Source organism: Hypanus sabinus, chromosome 8 (assembly GCF_030144855.1).
Source record: "Hypanus sabinus isolate sHypSab1 chromosome 8, sHypSab1.hap1, whole genome shotgun sequence".
In the NCBI taxonomy this organism is placed as follows: domain Eukaryota; kingdom Metazoa; phylum Chordata; class Chondrichthyes; order Myliobatiformes; family Dasyatidae; genus Hypanus; species Hypanus sabinus.
Window position 1 is genome coordinate 256,819 of NC_082713.1, and position 26,420 is coordinate 283,238.

Sequence of the window (26,420 nt, forward strand, 5' to 3'; positions counted from 1 at the left end):
ACAACATTAGCCACCCTCCAATCAGCAGGATCTGTTCCTGAATCTATAGAACATTGGAAAATGATTACCAATGCATCCACAATTTCTAGAGCCACCTCTTTAAGTACCCTGGGATACAGACCATCAGGTCCCGGGGACTTATCAGCCTTCAGACTCAACAGTCTATCCAACACCGTTTCTTGCCTAATATAAATTTCCTTCAGTTCATCCTTTACCCTAGTTCCTTTGGCCACTATTACATCTGGGAGATTGTTTGTGTCTTCCCTAGTGAAGACAGATCCAAAGTACCTGTTCAACTCATCTGCCATTTCCTTGTTCCCCATAATAAATTCACCCGTTTCTGTCTTCAATGGCCCAATTTTGGTCTTAACTATTTTTTTGCTATTCACAGACCTAAAGAAGCTTTTACTATCCTCCTTTATATTCTTGACTAGTTTACCTTTGTACCTCATTTTTTCTTGGTGTATTGCCTTTTTTGTTATCTTCTGTTGCTCTTTAAAAGCTTCCCAGTCCTCTGGTTTCCCACTCATCTTTGCTATGTTATACTTCTCTTTTATTTTTATACTGCCCTTTACTTCCCTCATCAGCCAAGGCCACCCCTTACTCCCCGTAGGATCTTTCTTCCTCTTTGGAATGAACTGATCCTGCACCTTCTGCATTATTCCCAGAAATAACTGCCATTGTTGTTCCACTGTCTTCCCTGCTAGGGTATTGTTCCATTGAACTTTGGCCAGCTCCTCCCTCATAGCTCCATTGTTCCCTTTGTTCAACTGTAGTACTGACACATCCGATTTTCCCTTCTTCTCAAATTGTAGGTTAAAACATATCATATTATGGTCACTACCTCCTAATGGTTCCTTTACCTCGAGGTCCCTGATCAAATCCGGTTCATTGCACAACACTAAATCTAGAATTGCCTTCTCCCTGGTAGGCTCCAGTACCAGCTGTTCTAAGAATCCATCTCAGAGGCACTCCACAAACTCCCTTTCTTGGGGTCCAGTACCATTCTGATTCTCAGTCTACCTGCATGTTGAAATCCCCCATGACAACTGTATCATTACCTTTGCGACATGCCAATTTTAACTCTTCATTCAACTTACACCCTACATCCAGACTGCCGTTTGGGGGCCTGTAGATAACTCCCATTAGGGTCTTTCTACCCTTAGAATTGTTCGTGGACAAGAACAAAATTTCCGGATAGTATGTTGCCTCCCAGGTCCCAGGGTTAGGGATGTCTCAGATCGAATCTACAGCATTCTTAAGTGGGAAGGTGATCATCCAGAGGGTGAATACCAGTGACATGGGTAAGATGGGGGGACAAGGTCCTGAAAAGTAACTTCACAGAGGGATTCATTCTTTTGCATCATTGGCTCTCCCCCAGAGAAGGTGGAACCTCTAATGGATAGGATGCTTTGCACCTGTAAAAGAGAGAGGTCTAATATCCTTCTTGGGAGATTTGCTGGTGCTGCACATTGGGGTTGCAGGTGGGTGGGAATCAGAGCACTAGAGCAACTAGTGGAGAGACAGATGTCATTAAGCCTACAAACAAAGTCAGGACTCAAAAGGTTGAGCATGGTGGGACTAATGTTCTGGTTGTGTATATTTCAATGCAAGATGTATTGTTAGAAAGGCGGGTGAGCTTAAAGCATGGTTCAGCATGTGGAAATATGGCATTGTAGCTAATAGTGAGGCTTGGTTGCAGGAGGAGCAGGACTGGCAACTCAATGTTTCAGAGTTCTGTTGTTTTAGATATGCTGGAGGAGGAGGGATTAAAGGGAGCGGGTCCTGAAAAATATCACACTGCACAGCATGTCTCCTGAGGCTGTATGGGTGGAACTCAAGAATAAGAAAGGGATTACTAGGATAATTTGATTATATTATAGATAACCCAATTGTCGTGGGATTCAGAGGGACAAATTTGCAAGAAACATAAGGTTGTGATAGTAGGTGATTTAACTTTCCACAGACCTGGATGGGACAGAGTTTGGCTAATGTGTTCAGTAAAGTTTCTTTAGCCAAGAAAGAGGCTGCAGCTAGAGACAGTGCAAATACTGGATCTCCTATTGGGGAACAAGACAGGGCAAAGTGTCACTTTGGATCACATACCAAGTGTATGTAGAGGATCACTTTGGATCTTATGATCATAATTCTATTAACTTCGAGATATGGAGAATGATAGGTGTGGTCTTGAGATTCTAAATTGGAGAAAGGCCAATTGGTATCAGAAAAGATTTGGCAAGTGTGGATTGGAGGAGGTTGTTTTCTGCCAAAGGTCTTCAAATGTGACATTTTGAGAGTACACAGTTCGTGTGCTCCTGTCAGAATAGAAGGAAAGGTTAACAGGTTTAGGGAACCTTGGTTTACAAGAGATATTGAGGCCCTGGTTAAGAAAAAGGAGGTGCATAGCAGGTACAGGCAGGAGTGGCGTTGCAGCAACAATCCTGCGCTCAATGTCAGTAACTGATTGTAGACTTCAGAAAGGATAAGATAAGGGAACACACACCAGTCCTCACAGAGAGATCAGAAGTGGAAAGAGTAAGCAATTGGAAAGAATATATTTAAGATAGATAGATTTTTATATAGTAGGGGAAATAACGGTTATGGGGAAAAGGCAGGTAGATGGAGCTGAGTTTATGGACAGATCAGCTATGATCTAATTGGATGGTGGGGCAGGCTCGATGTGCCAGATGGCCTACTCCTGCTCCTATTTCTTATGTTCTTGTGTTCTTATTTCAAGATCCTGGGAATCAGCATCTTTTGAGAATCTACTTTGGGCCCAATATATCGATACAGTTCCAAAGTAGCCATATTTCATTAGGAGTTTGAGGAGATTTGGTATGTCACCAGACATTCACAAATTTCTACAGATGTACCATGGAGATCATTCTAACTGGTTGCATCACACTGGTATGCGGGGTGGGGAGAGAGCTACTGCACCAAATTGAAAGAAGGTGCAGAAAGTTGTGGACTCAAGTCAGCTCCATCATTTGCACTGGTCTCCCCAGCATCCAGGACATCTTCGAGGAGCGATGCCTAAAAAAGGTTACATCTATCATTAAGGACCCCCATTACCCAGGACATACCCTCTTCTCATTGCTACTATCAGGAAGGAGGTACATGAGCCTGAAGGCACACACTCAATGAGTCAATGCTTCTTCCTCTCTGCCATCAATTTTATGAATGAACACTACTTCACTACATTTTTTGCACTGCTTATTTAAAATAGATTTATATCTACAGTAGTTCAGTTTTTTTCACTATTGTGTATTGCAATGTACTGTTGTCACAAAAACTAATTTCATAACATATGCTGGTGGTATTAAATCTGATTCTGAAGGAATATACAAGATTCTGAAGAAATACAAGAGTATACTACAGGGGCACAGCAGAAGGGCTAAAAGAAGGCATGATGCTACTCTGCAGACACGATGAAGCAGATTTCCAAGGGCTTCTGCAGAGATATTAAAACCAAAAGGATAGCGAAGGACAAACTTGGTCCTCTTGAAGATCAGCAGTCATTTATGCATGGCACCAAAAGAGATGGGGAAGATACTAAATGGATATTTTGCATCTACGTTTACTCAGGAGATGGACAAGAATCTATAGAAGTGAAGGCATGGACTATTATACAGATTACAGAGGAGTAGGTGCTTGCCATCTAACGAGTTTCTACTTTCACCCCATGGCCGCGTGGGTTTCCTCTGGGTGCTCCGGTTCCCTCCTACAATCTAAAGATGTTCCAGTTAGTAAGTTAATTGGTCATTGTAAATTGTCCCATCATTGGGCTACGATTAATATGGGGGATTGCTGAGCAGCCCGGCTCAAAGGGCTCGAAAGGCTGAGGAGGTTGTTCGGAGTACTGCGCAGGTCCAGTGAATAGCTTTAAAAACCAATTCTCAAGAGAGGTACTGCCTAGTGGACCGGTCATGTTTGGAACAGTCGTTGTCGGCATAGTCTGAGGCAGAGTAGTAAGGCTTTGGCTTGTTATGCCTGTACCCCAACTCTGAGGGGCCGAAGGGTAGAAAGTAGCCCCCTCCTTTTTGAGAATCGCAAGATCGCTATTAATTCAGGTCAGGAGACCCAGGAAATGAGAGAGAGACGTTTGGAATGTGTCCTGGCCTCCGTGATACAAAGCCATGGATAATAGCCATTGTCTCTTGGAGACAGAATTGTGTATTGAGTACTGTACTTCATGGAAGCCCTCAGGGAACGATCAGAGGGGGTTGGTTGGGGGATTGCATCATCTCAACCTGATTGACATCTGAGACCACGTGAGTCAGGATAAAAGAGGGTTTGGGGAACACCCCTTTAGACGCACCAGGAGAAACGCTACGTGACAGCGTTTAATAGCGACAGCCAGTGGAGGGCCCACGTGTGTCCTTTCCCGTTGCCTGGGATTGGGGCCTTACTACGGAAGATGGCTTAGCTAAAGAAGAGATCACCACCGACGACATTTCGAAGGTTCGACATCATAAAAAGGAAAACGGGCAAGTTCTAAAACATTGTCTCTCTCTCCAACCAAAAGCTGCAGCCTGAATGAACTAAAGTGACTTATATATTTCCATCGGACAATACATTATCCCCTAGACAACGATAGAGCTGTTTCTTATTGATTATTATTATACCCGTGCTTTTAGATTTAGTATTGATGATGTATATTATCTGTATGTTTACATTGATATTATTTTTGTGTATTTTTATCAATAAATACTGTTAAAAATAGTACCATCAGTCTTCAACGGACCTCTCTATCTTTGCTGGTAAGTGACCCAGTTACGGGTTACGTAACAGGCTCAACAGGGATTCAGCAAGAACAGGTGGAGGCAAGGTAAGTAGGTAAGCTCGTTCCTTATTTAAATCTTGAGAGAATAGCCAGTGTTCTGTTCTGGGTGTCAGATGTGGGAAATCCAGGAGAATTCAGCCTACCCAAAGGCTACATCTGCACCAGGTGCAGCTACATGCAGCTCCTTAGTGACCGAGTTAGAGAAATGGAGCTGCAGCTTGATGATCTTCAGCTTGTTAGGGAAAATAAAGCAGTGATAGACAGGAGCTACGGGGAGGTGGTCACCTCAAGGATACAGGAGACAGAGAAATGGGTGACAGTCAAGAGAGGGGACAATCTCTCCCGGAAACAATCTCTCAACAGTATTTGTGTATTTATTTATTTTTTTTTTCAGGATCTACTGGGAAAGTCTCACAGATCGACTAGTCGATCGCGATCGACGGGTTGGTGACCACTAATATAAAACATACTCAAGGATATTACAGGGAGTACGTCAGATAGTGGAGAGCACCCTGTGGCCAACCCCTCAACAATAAGTATTCCATTTTGAGTACTGTAGCAGAGGACAGCCTACCTGGAGGAAGCAACAGCAGCCGCGACTCTGGCACTGAGTCTGGCCCTGTTGCTCAGAAAGGTAGGGAAATCAATAGGATGCAGCAGTAATAGGGACTCTATAGTCAGGGGACAGTTAGGCGATTCTGTGGATGCGAAAAAAGAAACATGGATGGTAGTTTGCCTCCCAGGTGCCAGGGTCCACGATATTTCTGAACACATCCACAACATCCTGAAAAGGGAGGGTGAGCAGCCAGAGGTCGTGGTACATATTGGTACCAATGACATGGGAATAAAAAGGCAGGAGATCCTGAGAAAAGAACACAGGGGTTTAGGAAGGAAGATGAGAAGCAAGACCTCAAGGGTAGTAATCTCAGGATTGCTGCCTGTGCCATGCGACAGTGAGGATAGGAAAGAATGAGGTAGCAAGTAAATGGATGGCTGAAGAATTGGAGCAGGGGGCAAGGATTCAGATTTCTGGATAATTGGAACCTCTTCTGGGGCAGGTGGAACCTATATAAAAGGGACAGGTTGCACTTGAATCCAAAGGGGACCAATTTTCTTGTGGGCAGGTTTAACAATTAGACAATAGACAATAGGTGCAGAAGTAGACCATTCAGCTCCTCGAGTCTGCACCGCCATTCTGAGATCATGGCTGATCATTCACTATCAATACCCAGTCCCTGCCTTGTCCCCATATCCCTTGATTCCCCTATCCATCAGATATCTATCTAGCTCCTTCTTGAAAGCATCCAGAGAATTGGCCTCCACCGTCTTCCGAGGCAGTGCATTCCACACCTCCACAACTCTCTGGGAGAAGAAGCTCTTCCTCAACTCTGTTTTAAATAACTGACCTCCTATTCTCAATCCATGCCCTCTGGTACTGGACTCTCCCAACATCTGGAACATATTTCCTGCCTCAATCCTATCAAATCCTTTAATTATCTTAAACGTTTCAATCAGATCCCCTCTCAATCTCCTCAATTCCAGCGTGTACAAGCCCAATCTCTCCAATCTCTCTGCGTAAGACAGCCCTACCATCCCAGGAATCAACCTAGTGAATCTACGCTGCGCTTCCTCAATTGCCAGAATGTCCTTCCTTAAAACTGGAGACCAAAACTGTACACAATATTCCAGGTGTGGTCTCACCAGGGCCCTGTACAAATGCAAAAGGACATCCTTGCTCTTGTATTCAATTCCCCTTGTAACAAAGGCCAACATTCCATTTGCCCTCTTCACTGCCTGTTGCACTTGCTCATTCACCTTCATTGACTGGTGAACTAGGACTCCTAGGTCTCTTTACATTTCTCCCTTACCTAACTCTACACCGTTCAGACAATACTCTGCCCTCTTGTTCCTGCTTCCAAAGTGGATAACTTCACATTTATTCACATTGAATGACATCTGCCAAGTATCTGCCCACTCACCCAGCCTATCCAAGTCTCCCTGTATTCTCCTAATGTCCTCTTCGCGTGTCACACTGCCACCCAGTTTAGTATCGTCAGCAAACTTGCTGTTATAGTTTTCAATGCCCTCATCTAAATCGTTGACATAAATCGTAATAAATCGTAAAGTTTGCTAGAACTGTTGGGAGTGGTTTAAGTGAAAATGGCAGAGGAACTGGAATAAGTATGATAGAGCTGAGGATGAGCCAGCAGCTTTACAAGTAGATGACAATGTAGCTCCCTTGTTTAAAAAAGATAATAGGGAGAAACCTGGGAACTACAGACCGGTGAGTCTTACGTTGGTGGTATGCAAACTACTGGAAAGGATCCTTAAGGATAGGATCTATGAACATTTGGAGAAGTACAGTCTATTCATGGATAGTCAACATGGCTTTGTGAAGGGAAGATCATGCCTCACGAGCCTGATTGAGTTTTTTGAAGAGGTAACAAAAGAAATTGATGAGGGTAGGGCAGTGGATGTGGTCTACATGGACTTTAGCAAAGCATTTGACAAGGTCCCTCATGAAAGACTCATCCATAAAATCATGAGGCATGGGATAAAAAAAAAATGGCTTAAAGGAAGAAAGCAGAGGATGGTTGTGGAAGGAAAGTATTCTGCCTGGAGGTCGGTGACTAGTGGAGTGCCGCAGGGATCTGTCCTGGGACCCCTGCTATTTGTGATTTTTATAAATGACCTGGATGTAGGCATAAGGATGGGTGAGTAAGTTTGCCAATGACACGAAGATTGGAGGAGTTGTGGGTGGAGCTGTAGGTTGTCGAAGGTTACAAGAGGATATAGAGAGGCTGCAGAGTTGGGCAGAAAAATGGCAGATGGAGTTCAATCCGGACAAGTGTGAGGTGATGCATTTTGGAAGGAAAAACCAGAAGACTGAGTACAGGATTAATGGTCAGTTACTTAAGAGTGTGGATGAACAAAAGGACCTTGGGGTTCAAATCCATACATCCCTCAAGGATGATAGGGTAGTTAAGAAGGCCTATGGGATGCTAGGCTTCATTAACAGGGGGACTGAGTTCAAGACTAGAGAGGTCATGTTGCAACTCTACGAATCTCTGGTGAGACCACACTTAGACAGACAGACAGACATACTTTATTGATTCCGAGGGAAATTGGGTTTCGTTACAGTTGCACCAACCAAGAATAGTGTAGAAATATAGCAATATAAAACCATAAATAATTAAATAATAAGTAAATTATTCCAAGTGGAAATAAGTCCAGGACCAGCCTATTGGCTCAGGGTGTCTGACACTCCGAGGGAGGAGTTGTAAAGTTTGATGGCCACAGGCAGGAATGACTTCCTACGACGCTCAGTGTTGCATCTCGGTGGAATCAGTCTCCGGCTGAACTTACTCCTGTGCCTAACCAGTACATTATGGAGTGGATGGGAGACATTGTCCAAGATGGCATGCAACTTGGACAGCATCCTCTTTTCAGACACCATCATCAGAGTCCAGTTCCACCCCCACAACATCACAGGCCTTACGAATGAGTTTGTTGATTCTGTTGGTGTCTGCTACCCTCAGCCTGCTGCCCCAGCACACAACAGCAAACATGATGGCACTGGCCACCACAAACTCGTAGAAGATCCTCAGCATCGTCCAACAGATGTTAAAGGACCTCAGTCTCCTCAGGAAGTAGAGACGGCTCTGACCCTTCTTGTAGACAGCTTCAGTGTTCTTTGACCAGTCCAGTTTATTGTCAATTCGTATCCCCAAGTATTTGTAATCCTCTACCATGTCCACAGTAACTCCCCTTGGATTGAAATAGGGGTCACCGGTGCCTTAGCCCTCCTCAAGGCTAAGTATTGTGTTCAATTCTGGTCACCTCATTATAGGAAGGATGTGGAAGCTCTGGAGAGGGTGCAGAGGAGATTTACCAGGATGTTGCCTGGTTTGGAGAACAAGTCATATGAAGCAAGGTTAGCAGAGCTGGGACTTTTCTCTTTGGAGTGTAGAAGGATGAGAGGGGACATGATAGAGGTCTACATGATTATGAGAGGCATAGAGTGGACAGTCAGTACCTGTTTCCCAGAAAACCAATAGCAAACACCAGAGGGCATATGTACAAAATTAAGGGAGGGAAGTTTAGGGGAGACATCAGGGGTAAGTTTTTTTACACAGAGGGTTGTGAGTGCCTGGAATTACTTGCCAGGGATGGTGGTGGAGGCTAAAATATTAGGGGTATTTAACAGCCTCTTGGACAGGCTCATAGATGAAAGAAAAATGGAAGGTTATGGGGTAATGTGGGTTTAGTACATTTTTCTAAGGATTATATGGGTCGGCACAACATGGAGGGCTGAAGGGCTTGTACTGTGCTGTAGTGTTCTATGGTTCTATGACAGATATAAAATGAATGTAAGGTAATGACACAATTCTAATGGGGGACTTTAATATGCAAGGGAATTGGGAAAATCAGGTTGGTGTCGATCGCAAGAGAGGGAATAAAAGGAAGATGAGAGTTGACATTGAACCACTAGAAAATGATGCTGGTGAAGTAGTAATGGGGGATAAAGAAATGGCAGATTAACTTAATGGGTACTTTACACCTGTCTTCACTGTGGAAGACATTAGCAGTGTGCCAGAGGTCTGTGAGTGTCAGGGGAGCAGGAGTGAGTGCCATTGCTACTACAAAGAAAAAAGCATGAGGCAAACTGAAAGGTCTTAAGGTGGAAAAGTCACCTGCACCAGATGGACTACATCCCAGTGTCCCGAGGGAGGTTGCTGAAGTGACAAGGTATGCATTTATCATGATCTTTCAAGAATCACTTGATTCTGGCATGGTCCTGGAGGACTGGAAGATTGGAAATATCTTTTCAATATGCGAAACGATTGGGAAAATCAGGGTGGTGTTGGATCGCATGAGAGGGAATTTGTTGAATGCCTACAAGATGGCTTTTTAGAACAGCTTGTGCTTCAGCCTACTCCATGAAGACTATCTCAGATTGGGTGTTGTGTAATAACCCAGATCTTATTAGGGAGCTTAATGTAAAGGAACCCTTAGGGGCCAGTGATCATAATATGATAAAATCAATACTGCAGTTTGAGAGGAAGAAGCATAAGTCACATGTATCAGTATCATAATGGAATAAAGAGAATTACAGACGCACGAGATAGGAGCTTGCCCAGGTGGATTGAAGAAGGATACTGGCATGGGTGACCACAGAGTAGGGATCGCTGAAAATTCTGGGAATATTTCACAAGGTGCAGAATAGATATACTCCACAGAAGACGTTGTTCTCAGATGGTAGGGGTAGGCATCTGTGGTTGACAAGGGAAGTTAAGGACTGCATCAAAGCCAAGGAAAGGGCATTTAAGGTAGGAAAAATGAGTGGGAAGTTGGATGATTGGGAAGCTTTTAAAATCCAACAAAAGCCATCTAAAAAAGCTATAAGAAGGGAAAAGATGAAGTATGAAGGCAAACTAGCCTATAATATAAAGCAGGATCATGGGTTAAGGATGAAAAGTGAAACATTTAAGGAGAACCTTAGGAGGAACTTTCTCACTCAAGAGGGTGGTGAGAGTGTAGAACGAGCAGCCAGTGGAAATAGAAACACAGAACAGAGAAAACCTACAGCACAATATAGGCCCTTCAGCCCAAAAAGCTGTGCCAAGCATGTCCTTACCTTAGAACTACCTACGTTTACCCATAGCCCTCTATTTTTGTAAGCTTCATATACCTATATGGGGAAATGGGGGATGTGGATTTGATTTCAACATTTAAGACAGATTTGGACAAATACATGTATGGGGGTGGGGGGGCAGTACGGGTTATGGACCAGGTAATGCAACTAAGCAGAATAATAGTCTGGTACAAACAGATGGGCCAAAGGGCCTGTTTCTGTATTGTAGTTCTCTATAATGGTAATTTTAAATTTAGTTCTTCAGTCAAACAAGAGAGGTGTAATATATGCTAGCTTGAAAGGCAAAAAAGATCACTTTTGATTATGTGTTGATAATCAGAGGCTTTTTCCCAGGGCTGAAATGGTTGCCACAAGAGGACATAGGTTTCAGGTGTGGGGGAGTAGGTACAGAGGAGATGTCAGGGGTAAGTCTTTTTAACTCAGAGAATGGTGAGTGTGTGGAATGGGCTGCCGGCAAAGGTGGTGGAGGTGGATATGATAGGGTCTTTTAAGAGACTTTTGGATAGGTACATAGATTTTAGTAAAATAGAGGGCTGTAAGTAAGCCTAGTAATTTCTAAGGTAGGGACATGTTCGGCACAACTTCGTGGGCCAAAGGACCTGTATTGTGCTGTAGATTTTCTGTTTTTATGACTCTCTCTTCCTAAAGTATTAAATACATTTGATTTTAAAAACATACATCAAGGTGACCTTTATCTAGGGAAAAGTAACTTACCTGCATCTTGAAATGTTGCATCATTTCCGTGATAGGCATTTTTAATTTTATTAGTCATTATTCGCAGCACCATTATCTCCCTCCGAATCACCATGTCTGGTTTGGTAATATCCACTTTAACAGCCGGGTTATTGAGCTGGTTAGCAAGGCCATTACCTGCCACTGGAAAATTGTACCTGGCAAACACAAATAATCCCTTTATATTGTAATGGAAAGCTGTCCGATTTGAAAAATAAAAGAAAAATTGCACTGTGAAAAACATAATGAAATTCTACAAGATGATTTGCATTCTGCACCACTGGACACACAATAGGGAAAACACTGAGGCTGTGTCTATGGTAAAGATCTTCTCCAAAGTCCTGAAATTCATTCTCCACTAACTACTGAAAAATAAATTTTAAAAAACAATGTTTCTTCCACCTTTCTATGTAGAAGATTCCAATTATGTCAAAATGAAACTCAACAGCACATTATTTTTTCAACCAATTTCAAGCCTTGTCCTCTGATCAAATTGTGCTTATTAACTCCAGCAAAGCTCTAGTTCTTCAAACGCCAGTATTAAATCTTGCCTTAGCCGATCCAGTTTCACTAAATCTCTCCACGTATAATAGTAAACCATAAAACATAGGAGCAGAATTACACCATTCATCACACCATTCTATCATGGCTGATTATCAGCCCTCTCAACTACATTTTCCTGCCTTCTCTCCATAACCTTTGAAATCCTAACTAATCAAGAACCTTTCAACTTCTGCTTTCAACATATTCCATGATTTGGCCTCCACAGCCACATGTGGCAATGAATTGCACAGGTTCACACCCTCTGGCTAAATAAATTTTTCAGCATTTCTGTTCTAAAGGGACGTCACACTATTCTTGGGCTGTCCCTCTGGTCCAATACTTCCCCCTCACCCCACGATAAAAAAACATCCTCTCCACATCCACTCTATCTAGGCCTTTCGATATTGGATAGGTTTCAATGAGATCCCTTCATTCTTCAAACTCTGGGAGTACAAACCCAGAGTTCAAAGCTCAGAGTTGCGTATTTATTTGATATTATTATTTTATACTGTTTTCTTTCTGTATTTGCAGTTTGTCGTCTTGGTGTTTGTGGTTTTTTTCATTGATTCTATGGCATTTCTTTGTATTTACTGTGAATGCCCGCATGAAAATACTTCTTGGAATTGTATATGGTGACACATATGTACTTTGATAATAAATTTACTTTGAACTTGGCAACAGGAGAATATAAGAACATATGAACATAAAAAATAGGAGCAGTAGACCATCTTGCCTGCCAAGCCTGCTCTGCCATTCAATAAGATCGTGGCTAATCTAGCCATGGTCTCATCTCCACTCCCTTTTCCCCATAATCCTTAATTCCCCTTCTATGTCTTAAAACATATTTACTGCTTCGTTGGGCAGAGAATTCCACAGAATCACCACTCACTGGGAAAAGCAGTTCCTCCTCATCTCCACCCTATTCCCCCGAATCTTGAGGCTGTCTCCTAGTTCTAGTCTCACCTACCAGTGGAAACAACTTTCCTGCCTCGATATTATCTATCCCAGGGGTCAGCAACCTTTACCACTGAAAGAGCCACTTGGACCCGTTTCCCACAGAAAAGAAAACACTGGGAGCCGCAAAACCCGTTTGACATTTAAAATGAAATAACACTGCATACAACGTTTTTTTTGCCTTTATGCTATGTATAAACAAACTATAATGTGTTGCATTTATGAAATTGATGAACTCCTGCAGAGAAAACGAAATTACATTTCTGCATGCAACAAAAACATTTTGAACTCCGAAAAAAAGACGTTGGGTTGAAAGTTACTTTTAAGTAAAATACTCAATGTCTATTTGAGTCCTTCTTGTATTTATGAAAAACGCCGAACTTAAATTTTCCGCCAGCAGCAAACCAAAAATATCATCAGCCAGCTGTCAGCCTGAAAAATAAAAGGACTATTTCACTGAACAATGAAAAAATATGAATATACATAAAATAATAGGCAATTAAAATATTTATCATACTTGGTTAATGGGATTTCTGCTCCTGGACCTCAGCGCACAGCGTCTGCACATCAGGGCTGTATGACGTCACCTTCATCTTTACACAGGATCGCAAGCTGTCATCTGTGAAGCATGCGCGATGTTTGTTTTTAATAAAGTTCATGTTGGAGAACACCTGCTCACATACATATGTGGATCCAAAGATCGACAGGACTCCAAGCGCATACTTTTTCATGTTTACATAAATGTCGGGCACAGCATTCCATGTTTCAAACACAAGTTGGTCCGGATTTGGAAGGTTTTCAATATCACTCCATTTGTGATTCTGAGCAAGAACGGCCTTCTGACGGGCAACATCTTCAAGGTCTGCTGTCAAGCGTCTAAACTTGGACACCCATATGTCTTTGTCGGCTATGTCGGCCAGTTCCATCTCAAGATCAGGTTGACTCACACCTGCCAATGCAGTCGTATTCAGTAGGGAAGGATCGATGCTTAAGGGAGTGACCGGGAAGGATAATGTGTTTTTTTCCTCTCTGAACTCACAGAAGCGTTTCCCAAACGATGTTTGCATTGCGATGATTGCAGAATGTAAATACTCCGAAATTATCATGTCGTGACCTTGTTTGAACTCTCTCAAATTGGGGAAGTGAGACAAAGTGCCTTTCTGTAAATCTCTGGCAAGCACTGTCAACTTGCGCTCGAATGCCAAGACATCCTCCAACATGTGCAGGGCTGTGCGTCCTTTCCCCTGAAGAGCTGTGTTCAGCGTGTTCAGGTGCGCTGTCATGTCTACCATGAAGTGTAGCTTTTCCAGCCACTCTGGCTGTTCCAGCTCAGGAAAGTTGAGCCCTTTGCTGCCCAGGAAAGTTTTCACTTCTTCCAGACACGCGACAAAGCGTTTCAGCACCTCCCCTTTGGACAGCCACCGGACTTTGTTGTGCAGCAGGAGATCAGAATATGCGCTTTCCATCTCGTCCAGTAACAAACGGAATTGACGGTGATTTAAACTTTTTGCCATTATTTTATTGACAATCTGAATGACAACATCCATTACTTCTGTGCATTCCGGAGGAAATGTTTGAGCGCACAGTGCCTCTTGGTGCAAGATGCAGTGAAAAGTCAGCAGCTTTCTGTCCAGCGACTTCTGCAGTAAAGCCACAAATCCCTTGTGCGTTCCCGTCATATTCGGAGCCCCATCAGTAGCTACTGACACCAGATGTGTGGTCTTTATTCCTTTGGCTCTTAAACAATTCAAGACAGCCTCACAGATGTCCTCCCCCCGTGTTTGGTCTTTTAGAGGTATCAACTCAATCAGTTCTTCCTGTGGCCCGGCAGAGTTTACATACCGGCAGAACAACGCTATTTGTTCAATATCGCCTTTGTCTTTAGACTCGTCACAGGCAATCGAGTAGGCCACAGCTGAATTGATGTCTTTAATTTGCTGTCTTGTGATGTCTTCTGCCATTTTTATGGTTCTGTCTTTGACAGTCTTTGCAGAGAGGGGCATATCCCTGATTTTCTGCACAATTTCACTCTTGTTTTTAAAGTCCGTGAATAGATGTTCTGAAATCTTAATGAAAGATTCTTTTATATATTCACCATCTGTAAACTGCTTCCCGTGCCTGACTATTTCCTGAGCGGCAATATAACTGGCGTATGTCGTTGATTTTCCTGACTTCATCCATTTCTGGAAATGATTTTTGCTCAGATCAACCTTCCGCATCAGTTCCGAAACGGCTTTTTTTCTCTCATCTCCATCCGGATATTTTTGAGCAAAGGCTGCGTGTTTACTCTGGAAATGCCTTGCGACATTTGACTTTTTGTTGTTTGCTAGTTTCTCATTGCATATTAAGCATACCGGTAAACCAGTCTCGTCAACAGTGAAAGCAAATGAATCTGTCCACGTATCATTAAACGTTCTGTTTTCTTCAGTCACTTTTCTTTTTTTAGAATTCTCCATAGTTGGCTTACCTTGGATCGAAAAATTAAAGAAATCGCGCACTGGCGGGTGTCAGGTATTGGCAGTGGTGACGTATATTAATAGCGATAAAAACACGTTGCAGCGGTGTGTTCAGGCAGTCAGTAAACTGCAGTCGAATAACTTTATTCGAACTAAACAGCCTTGCTTCTAAGCCTCCCTCAACCCAGCCCCCATGGACGCAGATGCTGCAAAAGACACGTACTCACAAACCCCCGTAGGCAATCTCCCTTAGCCGGAATGCTGGCTAATTGAGAGCCGTTTCGGATGTGTCAGAAAATGTGTCGCCACACTTACATTGTACAAGATCACCATAATCTTCAAATTTAGAATTACATTTCAAAAGCTAACAAACTAACATAAAATACATTTTAATTAAATACTGACCAATTATTTCCCAAAGCCACAGGGAGCCGCAGCACAGAGGTGAAAGAGCCACAAATGGCTCGGGAGCCGCAGGTTGCCGACCCCCGATCTATCCCTTTCATAATTTTATATATTTCTATAAGATCTCCTCTCATCCTTCTCAATTATAGCAAGTACAGTACCAGGTGACTCAATCTCTCCTCATAGTCTAACCCCCTCATCTCTGGAATCAACCAGGTGAACCTCCTCTACATCGCTTCCAAAGCCAGTATATCTTTCCTTAAGTAAGGAGACCAGAACTGCATGCAGTAGTCCAGGTTCAGCCTCACCAGTGCCCTGTTGCAGCATGACCTCCCTGCTCTTAAATTTAATCCCTCTAGCAATGAAGGCCAACATTCCATTTGTCATCTTGATAGGCTGTTGCACCTGAAAACCAACCTTGATTCATGCACAAGCACTCCCAAGTCCCTCTGCACAGCAGGATGCTGCAATTTTTTACCATTTAAGTAATAATCTGCTCTTCCATTTTTCCTTCCAAAATTGCATTTACCTACATTGTACTCCACCTGCCAGACCCTTGCCCACTTACTTAACCTATCTATATCCCTCTGCAGACTCTCTGTATCTTCTGCACAATTTGCTTTTCCACTCAATTTAGTATCATCAGCAAACTTAGATACACTACACTCAATCCCCTTTCCAGATCGTTAATGTATATCTTGAACAGTTGTGGGCCCAGCACTGACCCCGCACACTACTCACCTCTGATTGCTAACCAGAATAATGCCCATGTCCCCCAACTCTCTGCTTTCTATTAGTTAACCAATCTTCAATCCATACTAATACCCCACCCCCAACTCTCTGTATCCTTATCTCATCAATAAGTCTTTTATGCGGCACTTTATTGAATGTCTTCTGGAAATCCAAGTCCATCTGTACCCCTCTTGGATGCCAAGTCATTGAGTGTATTTCAAGCGGAGATAGATAGGCTCTTGATTAGCCAGGGCATCAAAGGGTATGGAAAGAAGGCAGGGGAGTGGGGATGACTGGAAGAATTTGATCAGCCCATGTTTGAATGGCAGAGCAAACCTGACGGGCCAAGTGGCCTACTTCTGCTCCTATATCTTATGGTCTTGTGGTCTTATCCACTGCGCTTATTCTATCCTCAAAGGAGGTGGACAATCAGATGCTTAAATGGTAAAAGAATGTTCTAGTCTCACGTCAGTGTTCAGCAAGAACAGTGCAACTCAAAACTGTTTCAACATTTATTGACAGATCACACAATTATGTCCTGAAGAAGTGAGAGAATTAAAAAAACTGATCAACAGTTGATGGCCTTGTATACCACTGATAATTTTTTTAGGATTCAATACTCCTTCAAACTAGTTCTAATTTCTAATGACTTAAGACCATCAGACCACAAGAAATAGGAGCAGTAATGTCTTATGATATTTTGAGACTGACTGTGCTCAGTAATTTATTCTAACTTGTATCATGTATATGACTAACCAGGCCAAATGTCATTGTCATGAATTGTCATGAAGCTTCACTCCCAGATGAACACAATGCCTTTTATTCATGCTTTGAAAGGGAGAATAAAACTACATCTGTGCAAATCCCTGCAGCATCCAGTGACTCTATGATCAAAACATCTTTCAAGAGAGTGAACCTCACAAGGCATCGGGCCCTGATGGTATACCTGGCGGAGCTCTGAAAACCTGTGTCAACCAACTGGCAGGAGTGTTCAAGGACATCTTCAGTCTCTCATTCCTAAAGTCGGAGGTTCCCACCTGCTTCGAAAGGGCAACAATTATACCAGTGCCCAAGAAGAGTACTGACAGCTACCTCAATGAACATCACCCAGTTGCACTCACATCTATAGTGAAGTGCTTTGAGAGGTTGGTCATGGCTAGAATCAACTCCTGTCTAAGCAAGGACCTGGACAATAGCAAGTTGCCTATCACCACAACAGAGCTACAGTGGATGCTAACTCTCTGGCTCTCCATTTGGCCTTGGATCACCTGGACAATAGCAACACCTACATCAGGCTATTGCTTAATGATTACAGCAGTATTTAACATCATCATGCCTGCAGTACTAATCAAAAAGCTCCAAAACCTGGGTCTTGGTACTCATTCTGCAACTGGATCCTTGACTTCCTCATTGGGAGACCCAGTGCAGACTGGAAGTACCTTCTCCTGCTCACTGATAATCAACCCCAGTGCACATTAAGGATGTATGCTTAGCCCACTGCTTTACTCTCTCTACACCCGATGACACAACTATCGTTTGCAGAATTTCTGATAGTGACGTGTAGGTGTACAGGAATAAGATAGATTAGCTGTTTGAGTGGGGTCGCAACAACTGTATTGTTTTATAACTTCAAAACAGTAAACTAATTCAAAGGAGATGGGAATCTGAAACATATGGGCGTAACTTTGTCCTTATTTTAAGTGAGGTGTGCCCTTATCATCTGGTAGTGTAATGACGTATGCAATTAATGTATTTCTACATATAACCATACATAATTATTTAAATAAACAAGAATGCTTAATCAATCCATAATATACACACAAGATTACTTAAGTATTAATGAAATATTAAATAGGCAACACTCCTCCCTGTATAGCTACAAACTCCAACTCTATAGAGAATGGATCTCAACTATATACACAGTATATTATATATTGAAACTACTATATATGGACACCTGTGGAATAGTAAATTAAAAATTAACCCATTCAGGCCTAAAGATTTAATCCCTGCGGAGGATTTCTTACCCTTGTGATTAACATATCAGAAGCTTTCTCATATATGTTGCCTTCTAAAATTGTTGTAGTCAGACTACTGTTTTTCTTACTTCCATGTTTCTTCTGAGCATCGTAGTCCTTCCTTGGCTGTCTTACGCAGAGAGATTGGAGAAATTGGGCTTGTACACACTGGAATTGAGGAGATTGAGAGGGGATCTGATTGAAACGTTTAAGATAATTAAAGGATTTGATAGGATTGAGGCAGGAAATATGTTCCAGATGTTGGGAGAGTCCAGTACCAGAGGGCATGGATTGAGAATAAGAGGTCAGTTATTTAAAACAGAGTTGAGGAAGAGCTTCTTCTCCCAGAGAGTTGTGGAGGTGTGGAATGCACTGCCTCGGAAGACAGTGGAGGCCATTTCTCTGGATGCTTTCAAGAAGGAGCTAGATAGATATCTGATGGATAGGGGAATCAAGGGATATGGGGACAAGGCAGGGACTGGGTATTGATAGTGAATGATCAGCCATGATCTCAGAATGGCGGTGCAGACTCGAGGGGCCGAATGGTCTACTTCTGCACCTATTGTCTATTGTCTATTAACATGCTTTCCTACCAGAAGGACAGAGGTTGACACCAACACCTATTTGTCCTCTGTTGGGCAATGGTTTTTGGGGTTCAGCATTGAGACAGTAATGGCAACATCCTTTATTAACTCACTTTCAGTTGGCTTCATTGCAGCAGATGTGACATGCAAATGGTGGATAGATCTACATTCAAGTTCTAACTGTCTCATCCACTCACATCCTATAATGCTAGCTCTTGTTTTTTTACCACATAAACGCTCAATGTGGCTTGTTGCTTGCTGTGTTTCACTGTCACAAATGCCACTCCTACAGAAATTACCTTTTTTTTTCCAGTGTAAATTCCCAGTTGGGTACCTGCAGGCTTCAGTTTAGTAACCATATAACATATAACAAATACAGCATGGATACAGGCCATCTCGGCCCTTCTAGTCCGTGCCAAATGCTTGCTCTCACCTAGTCCCACCGACCTGCACTCAGCCCATAACCCTCTATTCCTTTCCTGTCCATATACCTATCCAATTTTTTTCTTAAATGACAATATCGAACCTGCCTCTACCACTTCTACTGGAAGCTCGTTCCACACAGCTACCACTCTCTAAGTAAAGTTCCCCCTAAACTTTTGCCCCTTAACTCTCAAGTCGTGTCCTTTTGTTTGAATTTCCCCTACTCTCAATGGAAAAAGCCTATCCATGTCAACTCTATCTATCCCCTTCATAATTTTAAATACCTCTATCGTCCCCCCTCAACCTTCTACTCTACAAAGAATAAAGACCTAACTTGTTCAATCTTTCCCTGTAATTTAGGTGCTGAAACCCAGGTAACATTCCAGTAAATCTTCTCTGTACTCTCTATTTTCTTAACATCTTTCCTATAACTTAGTGACCATACTCCAAATTCAGCCTTACCAATGCCTTGTACAATTTTAACATTACATCCCAACTCCTATACTCAATGCTCTGATTTATAAAAGGCCAACATACCAAAAGCTTTTTTCACCACCCTATCCACATGAGATTCCACCTCCAGGGACATATGCACCATTATTCCTAGATCACTCTGTTCTACTGCATTCTTCAATGTCCTAACATTTACCATGTATGTCCTATATTGATTATTTCTACCAAAATGTAACACCTCACACTTATCAACATTAAACTCCATCTGCCATCTTTCAGCCCACTCTTCTAACTGGCCTAAATCTCTCTGCAAGCTTTGAAAACCTACTTCATTATCCACAACGCCACCTATCTTAGTATCATCTGCATACTTACTAATCCAATTTACCACCTCATCATCCAGATCATTAATGTATATAACAAACAACATTGGACCCAGTACAGATCCCTGAGGCACACCACTAGTCACTGGCCTCCAACTTGACAAATGCTATTCAAACTTACTTTGTGGAATGATTGAAAGAGCTGAACCAATTTCTAATTCCATTTTAGTTAATCTGCTGTTCACTTCTGGTGCAAGTGTTATTGCTTGTCTGTTGCTAATTTTCAGTGTAAATCTCAATGCTAAACAATACAGTGTCACTCTTTACATTATCGGATTTTCCATCAACAGCATGAAGATTAATGTTCTTTTTGAAACTGCAACTTTTTATCTTTTTCTCTTTCCAGTGCAGATCATTTATTTTCTTCTTGTTCTTTGCATGTGTCGTACTTTGTTGCATTTTTTGCAAGTTTCACCTTTTAAATCTGCATTGTCACAATGATAACACCATTTCTTTGACCAGGCTGGTTTCTGTTTAGATGCTGCAATTTTATTCACACTCACTTTAATTTCTGAGTGCAACTCCGTTGCATCTCTATCTGCAGTTTCCATTGAAACAGTGATTTCCACTGCACTTTTAAATGTACTTGTAAGTTGTGCTTCAGTTAGGAACCATTTTTGAATGCTTTCTTTGAAGATTCCACAAACTACACAATCTCTTAGTGCATCATTAAGACCATTACCAAACTGACAATGCTCAGACAATCTCTTCAATTCAGCCACGTATGCTGAAATGGGCTCCCCTTCTTTTTGATTTTGCTTATGAAACCTAAGATGTCCTGCATTCAACAATGGCCTTTGTACTAAGTGTTCCTGCAGTACTTTGGCAATAACAGCAAAGCTCATTTCTGATGGTTTGGTTGAAGCAACAAACTTTGAAGCAAACTGCCTTTAAACCCAATGAACTTAGCAAAATTGACACATACTTCTCGTTGTTTATTTCATTTGCTTCAAAATACAGTTCCAATAGCTCAGTCCACATAAGCCAATTACCCGTAGTATAATGAAATTCATCAATCTTCCCAAAGTAACTAGCCATTTCAGATTTTTTTTTATGATTATTATCACTCAGTGCTCACTCTTTACAAATCCTGAATTCTTCAGTTTTTTGGACTTTTTTAAAAACTCAATTGTTTCTTCCCTTCTGAATAATATGAGCTGCACTGTCTCTTGCTTAAAACTCTATCATCTTGCTGCACGTGCTGGACTGGGTATTTTAGTTGATGTTCCTGTGTGTTTTTTTAGTTTGAATGTTTGATTTAAAACTACCTCGTCGACAATATTATGCTCTGCAACTTCAAAACATTAAACTTATTCAAAGGAAACAGGGGAGTCCAAAGAATGCAGGTGTAACTTTGTCTTTACTTAAGCGAGCTGTGCAAGTATCAAGTGGCAATGTGGTGATTAATATATTTCTACATATAACCCGTAGTTAATTACTTAAAAGAACAAGAATGCTTAATCAATCTATACATATAAATACACAAAATTACTCAAATATTATTGAAATATTAAATATATAACAACAACCTTGCACCCAACATCAGTAGACCAAGAAATTCATCATAGACTTCAAGAAGGCAAGGTCAAGGGAAAACAAACAAGTCCTCATTGAGGGATCAGCAGTAGAAAAGGTGAGCAGTTTCAAGTTCCTGGGTGTCAATATCTCCGAAGATCTATTGTGGGCCCACCATTTTCATGCAATTACAAAGAAGGCACAACAGTGTCTCTACTTCATTAGGTGTTTGAGCAGACTTGGTATGTCACCAGACTCTTGTAAATTTCTATAGATGTACTGTGGACAGCATTCAAACTGATTGAATCACCACCTACCACTGCAAAGGACTGGAAAAAGCTGCAGGAAGTTGCAAACTCAACTAGGGGCACTCGCCTCTCTAGCACCCAGGACACCTTCTGAAAGCAACGTGTCAAAACTGTGGCATCCATCATTAAGGATCCCAACCACCCAGGACATGCCCTCTTCTCAGTGCTACCATCAAGGAGGTAGTACAGGAGCCTGAAGACACACTCAATGCTTTAGAAAAAGGTTCTTCCCTAACAAAATCAGATTTTTGAAAGGACAGTGAACCAATGTACACTACATCACTATTTTTTCTTTATTGCTCCATTTGCACTACATAATTAATTTGATTTATATATTTATTTCATGTTGTAATTTATAGTTTTTCAATTGTTTTGTGGGAATGCTGAAATATCTTGAATAGGAACTAAACTTGCCTGATAATTTTCTCCACAGCTGGACTTCAATTGGGAACAGGGCTGTAACTCTATCCTGTTGACATTCCCTACTGGAGAATCAGCTCTCTGATCATGTCCCCTGCCATAGCCTACACTTAAAAGGCACAGGCAGTGGTGTAGCTGTATTGATAAAACATGGAATTACATCTTTAGAAAGAGGTGACATAGGGTCAGAGAATGTCAAATCTTTCTGGGTGGAGTTAAGAAACTGCAAGTGTAAAAAAATCATTATGGGAATCATATGTAGGCCTCCAAATAGTAGCTAAGATCTGGGGTTGAGATTGCAAAGGGAGCTGGAAAGGGCGCATGTAATAAGGGTAATGTCACAATTGTAATGGGGGTCTTCAATATGCAAGGGGATTGGGAAAATCATGTTGGTATTGGATTGTAAAAGATGGAATTTGTTGAATGCCTAAAAGTGGTTTCTTAGAACATAAGGCACAGGAGCAGAATTAGGCCATTCAGCCCATCAACTCTGCTCTGCCATTCTATCATGGCTAATCCCAGATCCCACTCAACCTCAAACACCTGCCTCCTCGCCATATCCTTTGATGCCCTCATCGATCAGGAAACAATCAACTTCCATCCTAAATATCCCCATTGACTTGGCCTCCATCGCAGTCTGTGGCAGACCATTTCACAGATTCACCACTTCCTGGGCTAAAAAATCTCCCTTTTACCTTTATTCAAAAGGTCACCCCTCAATTTTGAGGCTCTGCTCTCTAGTTCTGGATATCTCCGCCACAGGAAACATCGTCTCCGCATCCACCCTATCTAGTCTTTTCAACATTCGGTAGGTTTCAATGAGCTCTCCTCACATTCTTCTTTAATTCCAGTGAGTACAGGCCCAAAACTGCCAAATGCACCTCATATGTTAACCCCTTCGTACTGGAATTATCCTCGTGAACCTCTTCTGGACTCCCCACTGACAACACATCCTTTCTGAGATATGGGGCCCAAAACTGTTGACAGTACTCCAAGTGCAGCCTGACTAGTGTCTTATTAAGGTGCTATCTCCTTGCTTTTATTTTTTCCCCCCCCTTGAAATAAGTGCCAACATTGCATTTGCCTACTTCACCACAGACTCAACCTGTAAATTAATCTTCTGGGAGTCTTGCATAAGGACTCCTAAGTCCCTCTGTACCTTTGATGTTTGAATCTTCTCCCCATTTAGATATTAGTGGGTACCAGAGTCCTGAAAGAGGCTGCTGAAGAGATAACAGATGCATCGGTTATGATCTTTCAAGAATCATTTGACTCTTGCATGGTCCCAGAAGACTGGAAAATTGCAAATGTCACTCCACTCTTTAAGAAGGGAGGAAGACAATAGAGTAGAAATTATAAGCCAGTTAGCCTAACCTCAATGGTTGGGAAAGTGTTATTACGGATGAGATTTCAGAGTACTTGTAGACTATTGATAAAATAAGTCAAAATCAGCATTATTTCTATAAAGGGAAATGTTGCCTGACAAGTATGTTAAAATTCTTTCAGGAAGTAACAAACAGGGTGGACAAAGGAGAGGCAATGGATGTAACTTACTTAGATTTTCAGAAGGCATTTGCTAAGGTGCCACACATGAGGCTGCCTAACAAGATAAAATTGTGTGTTGTTACAGGAAAGATACTGGCACAGATAGAGGAATGGCTGACTAGCATGAGGCAGTGATTAGGAATAAAAGGGGACTTTTTCTGGTTTGCTGCTAGCGACTAGAGGTGTTCTTAAGGGGTCTGTGTGAGGAGTGGTGCGCCACACAGTTTTTCATTCTGCGTCTTGTAAGGCATGAAAATGCCCAACGCTGGCCTCTCAGGCTGAGTCGACATCATCATAAGGGGTCAGTATTCGGACTGCTACTTTTCATGTTGCTTGTCAATGATTTGGATAATGAAAATTGATGGCTTTGTGGCAAAGTTTACAGATGTTACAAAGATAAGTGGAGGAGTAAGTAGTGCTGAGGAAACAATGTGTTTGCAGCAGGATTTAGACAAATTGGAAGAATGGGCAAAAATATGGCAGATGGAATACAGTGTTGGGAAATATTATGTTAATGCATTTTGGTGAAAGGAACAATAGTGCAGACTATTATCTAAATGAGGAGAAATTCAAACATCAGAGGTGAAAAGTCCTCATGCAAGACTCCCAGTAGGTTAATTAATATAAAAACAAGGAGATAATGCTGAAGCTTTGTAAGGCAGGCTGCACTTAAGACCATAAGATATAGGAGTAGAAGTGGGCCATTCAGCCCATCCAGTCTGCTCTGCCATTCAATCATGGGCCAATCAAATTCTTCCAGTCATCCCCACTCCCCTGCCTTCTCACCATACCCATTGATGCCCTGGCTAATCAAGAACCTATCTATCTCTGCTTTAAATACACCCAACGGCTTGGCCTCCACAGCCTCTCGTGGCAACAAATTCCACAGAATTTACCGCGCCCCGATTGAAGTAAATTTCTTCGCATCTCTTTTGATAAAGTCCCACATAGGAGATTAGTGGGCAAAATTAGGGCACATGGTATTGGGGGCAGAGTACTGACATGGATTGAAAATTGGCTGGCTGAGAGGAAACAAAGAGTAGTGATTAACAGGTCCCTTTTGGAATGGCAGGCTGTGGCCAGTGGGGTACAGCAAGGTTCGGTGCTGGGACCGCAGCTGTTTATAATATACATTAATGATTTAGATGAAGGGATTAAAAGTAACATTAGCAAATTTGCTGATGACGCAAAGCTGGGTGACAGTGTGAAATGTCAGGAGGATGTTATGAGAATGCAGGGTGACTTGGACAGGTTGGGTGCATGGGCAAATGTATGGCAGATACAGTTTAATGTGGATAAATGTGAGGTTATCCACTTTGGTGGCAAGAACAGGAAGGCAGATTACTTTCTAAATGGAGTCAAGTTAGGAAAAGGGGAAGTACAACGAGATCTAGGTGTTCTTGTACATCAGTCAATGAAAGCAAGCATGCAGATACAGCAGGCAGTGAAGAAAGCTAATGGCATGCTGTCCTTTATAACAAGAGGAATTGAGTATAGGAGTAAAGAGGTCCTTCTGCAGCTGTACAGGGCCCTGGTGAGACCCCACCTGGAGTATTGTGTGCAGTTTTGGTCTCTAAATTTGAGGAAGGACATTTTTGCTATTGAGGGAGTGCAGCGTAGGTTCACAAGGTTAATTCCCGGAATGGCGGGACTGTCATATGTTGAAAGATTGGAGCGACTGGGCTTGTATACACTGGAATTTAGAAGGATGAGAGGGGATCTGATTGCAACATATAAGATTATTAAGGGATTGGACGCACTGGAGGCAGGAAGCATGTTCCCGCTGATGGGTGAGTCCAGAACTAGAGGGCACAGTTTAAGAATAAGGGGTAGGCCATTTAGAACAGAGATGTGGAAAAACTTTTTCACCCAGAGAGTGGTGGATATGTGGAATGCTCTGCCCCAGAAGGCAGTGGAGGCCAAGTCTTTGGATGCATTTAAGAGAGTTAGATACAGCTCTTATAGATAGCGGGGTCAAGGGATATGGGGAGAGGGAAGGAACGGGGTACTGATTGTGTATGATCAGCCATGATCACAGTGAATGGCGATGCTGGCTAGAAGGGCCGAATGGCCTACTCCTGCACCTATTTTCTATTGTCTAAATGGATGTCCTTCAATCCTGAAGTCATGCCCTCTTGTCCTAGACTGCCCTACCACGGGAACTAACTTTGCCATATCTAATCTGTTCACTTGGAGTACTGTCAAGTTTTCGGCGCCATATCTCAGAAAGGATGTATTCTCCTTGGAGAGAGTCCAGAAGAGGATCACAAAGACGATTCCGGGAATGAAAGGGTTAACATATGTGGAGCGTTTGGCAGCTTCAGGCCTGTACGCACCAGAATTTCGAAGAATGCGCGGGGATCTCATTGAAACCTACTAAATGTTGAAAGGACTAGATAAGGTGGATGTGAGGAGGATATTTCTTCAGGTGGGGGTATCCAGAACTAGAGGGCACAGATTCAAAATTGAGGGGTGACATTTTAGAACACAAGTAAGGAGGAACTTTTTTA

At 42.2% G+C, this 26,420-nt stretch overlaps 1 protein-coding gene across 2 annotated transcripts in view; it reads right to left on the bottom strand.

Annotated features, from left to right (window-relative positions):
* LOC132397885 (glypican-4-like) overlaps nt 1-26,420 on the bottom strand; it is a 166,451-nt gene that overhangs the window by 34,832 nt on the left and 105,199 nt on the right. For both annotated transcript variants that reach the window (XM_059976639.1, XM_059976641.1), the window contains one exon: nt 11,154-11,329. In XM_059976639.1, the coding sequence (XP_059832622.1) occupies nt 11,154-11,329 (176 nt within the window). The remainder of the gene's footprint in view (nt 1-11,153; nt 11,330-26,420) is intronic.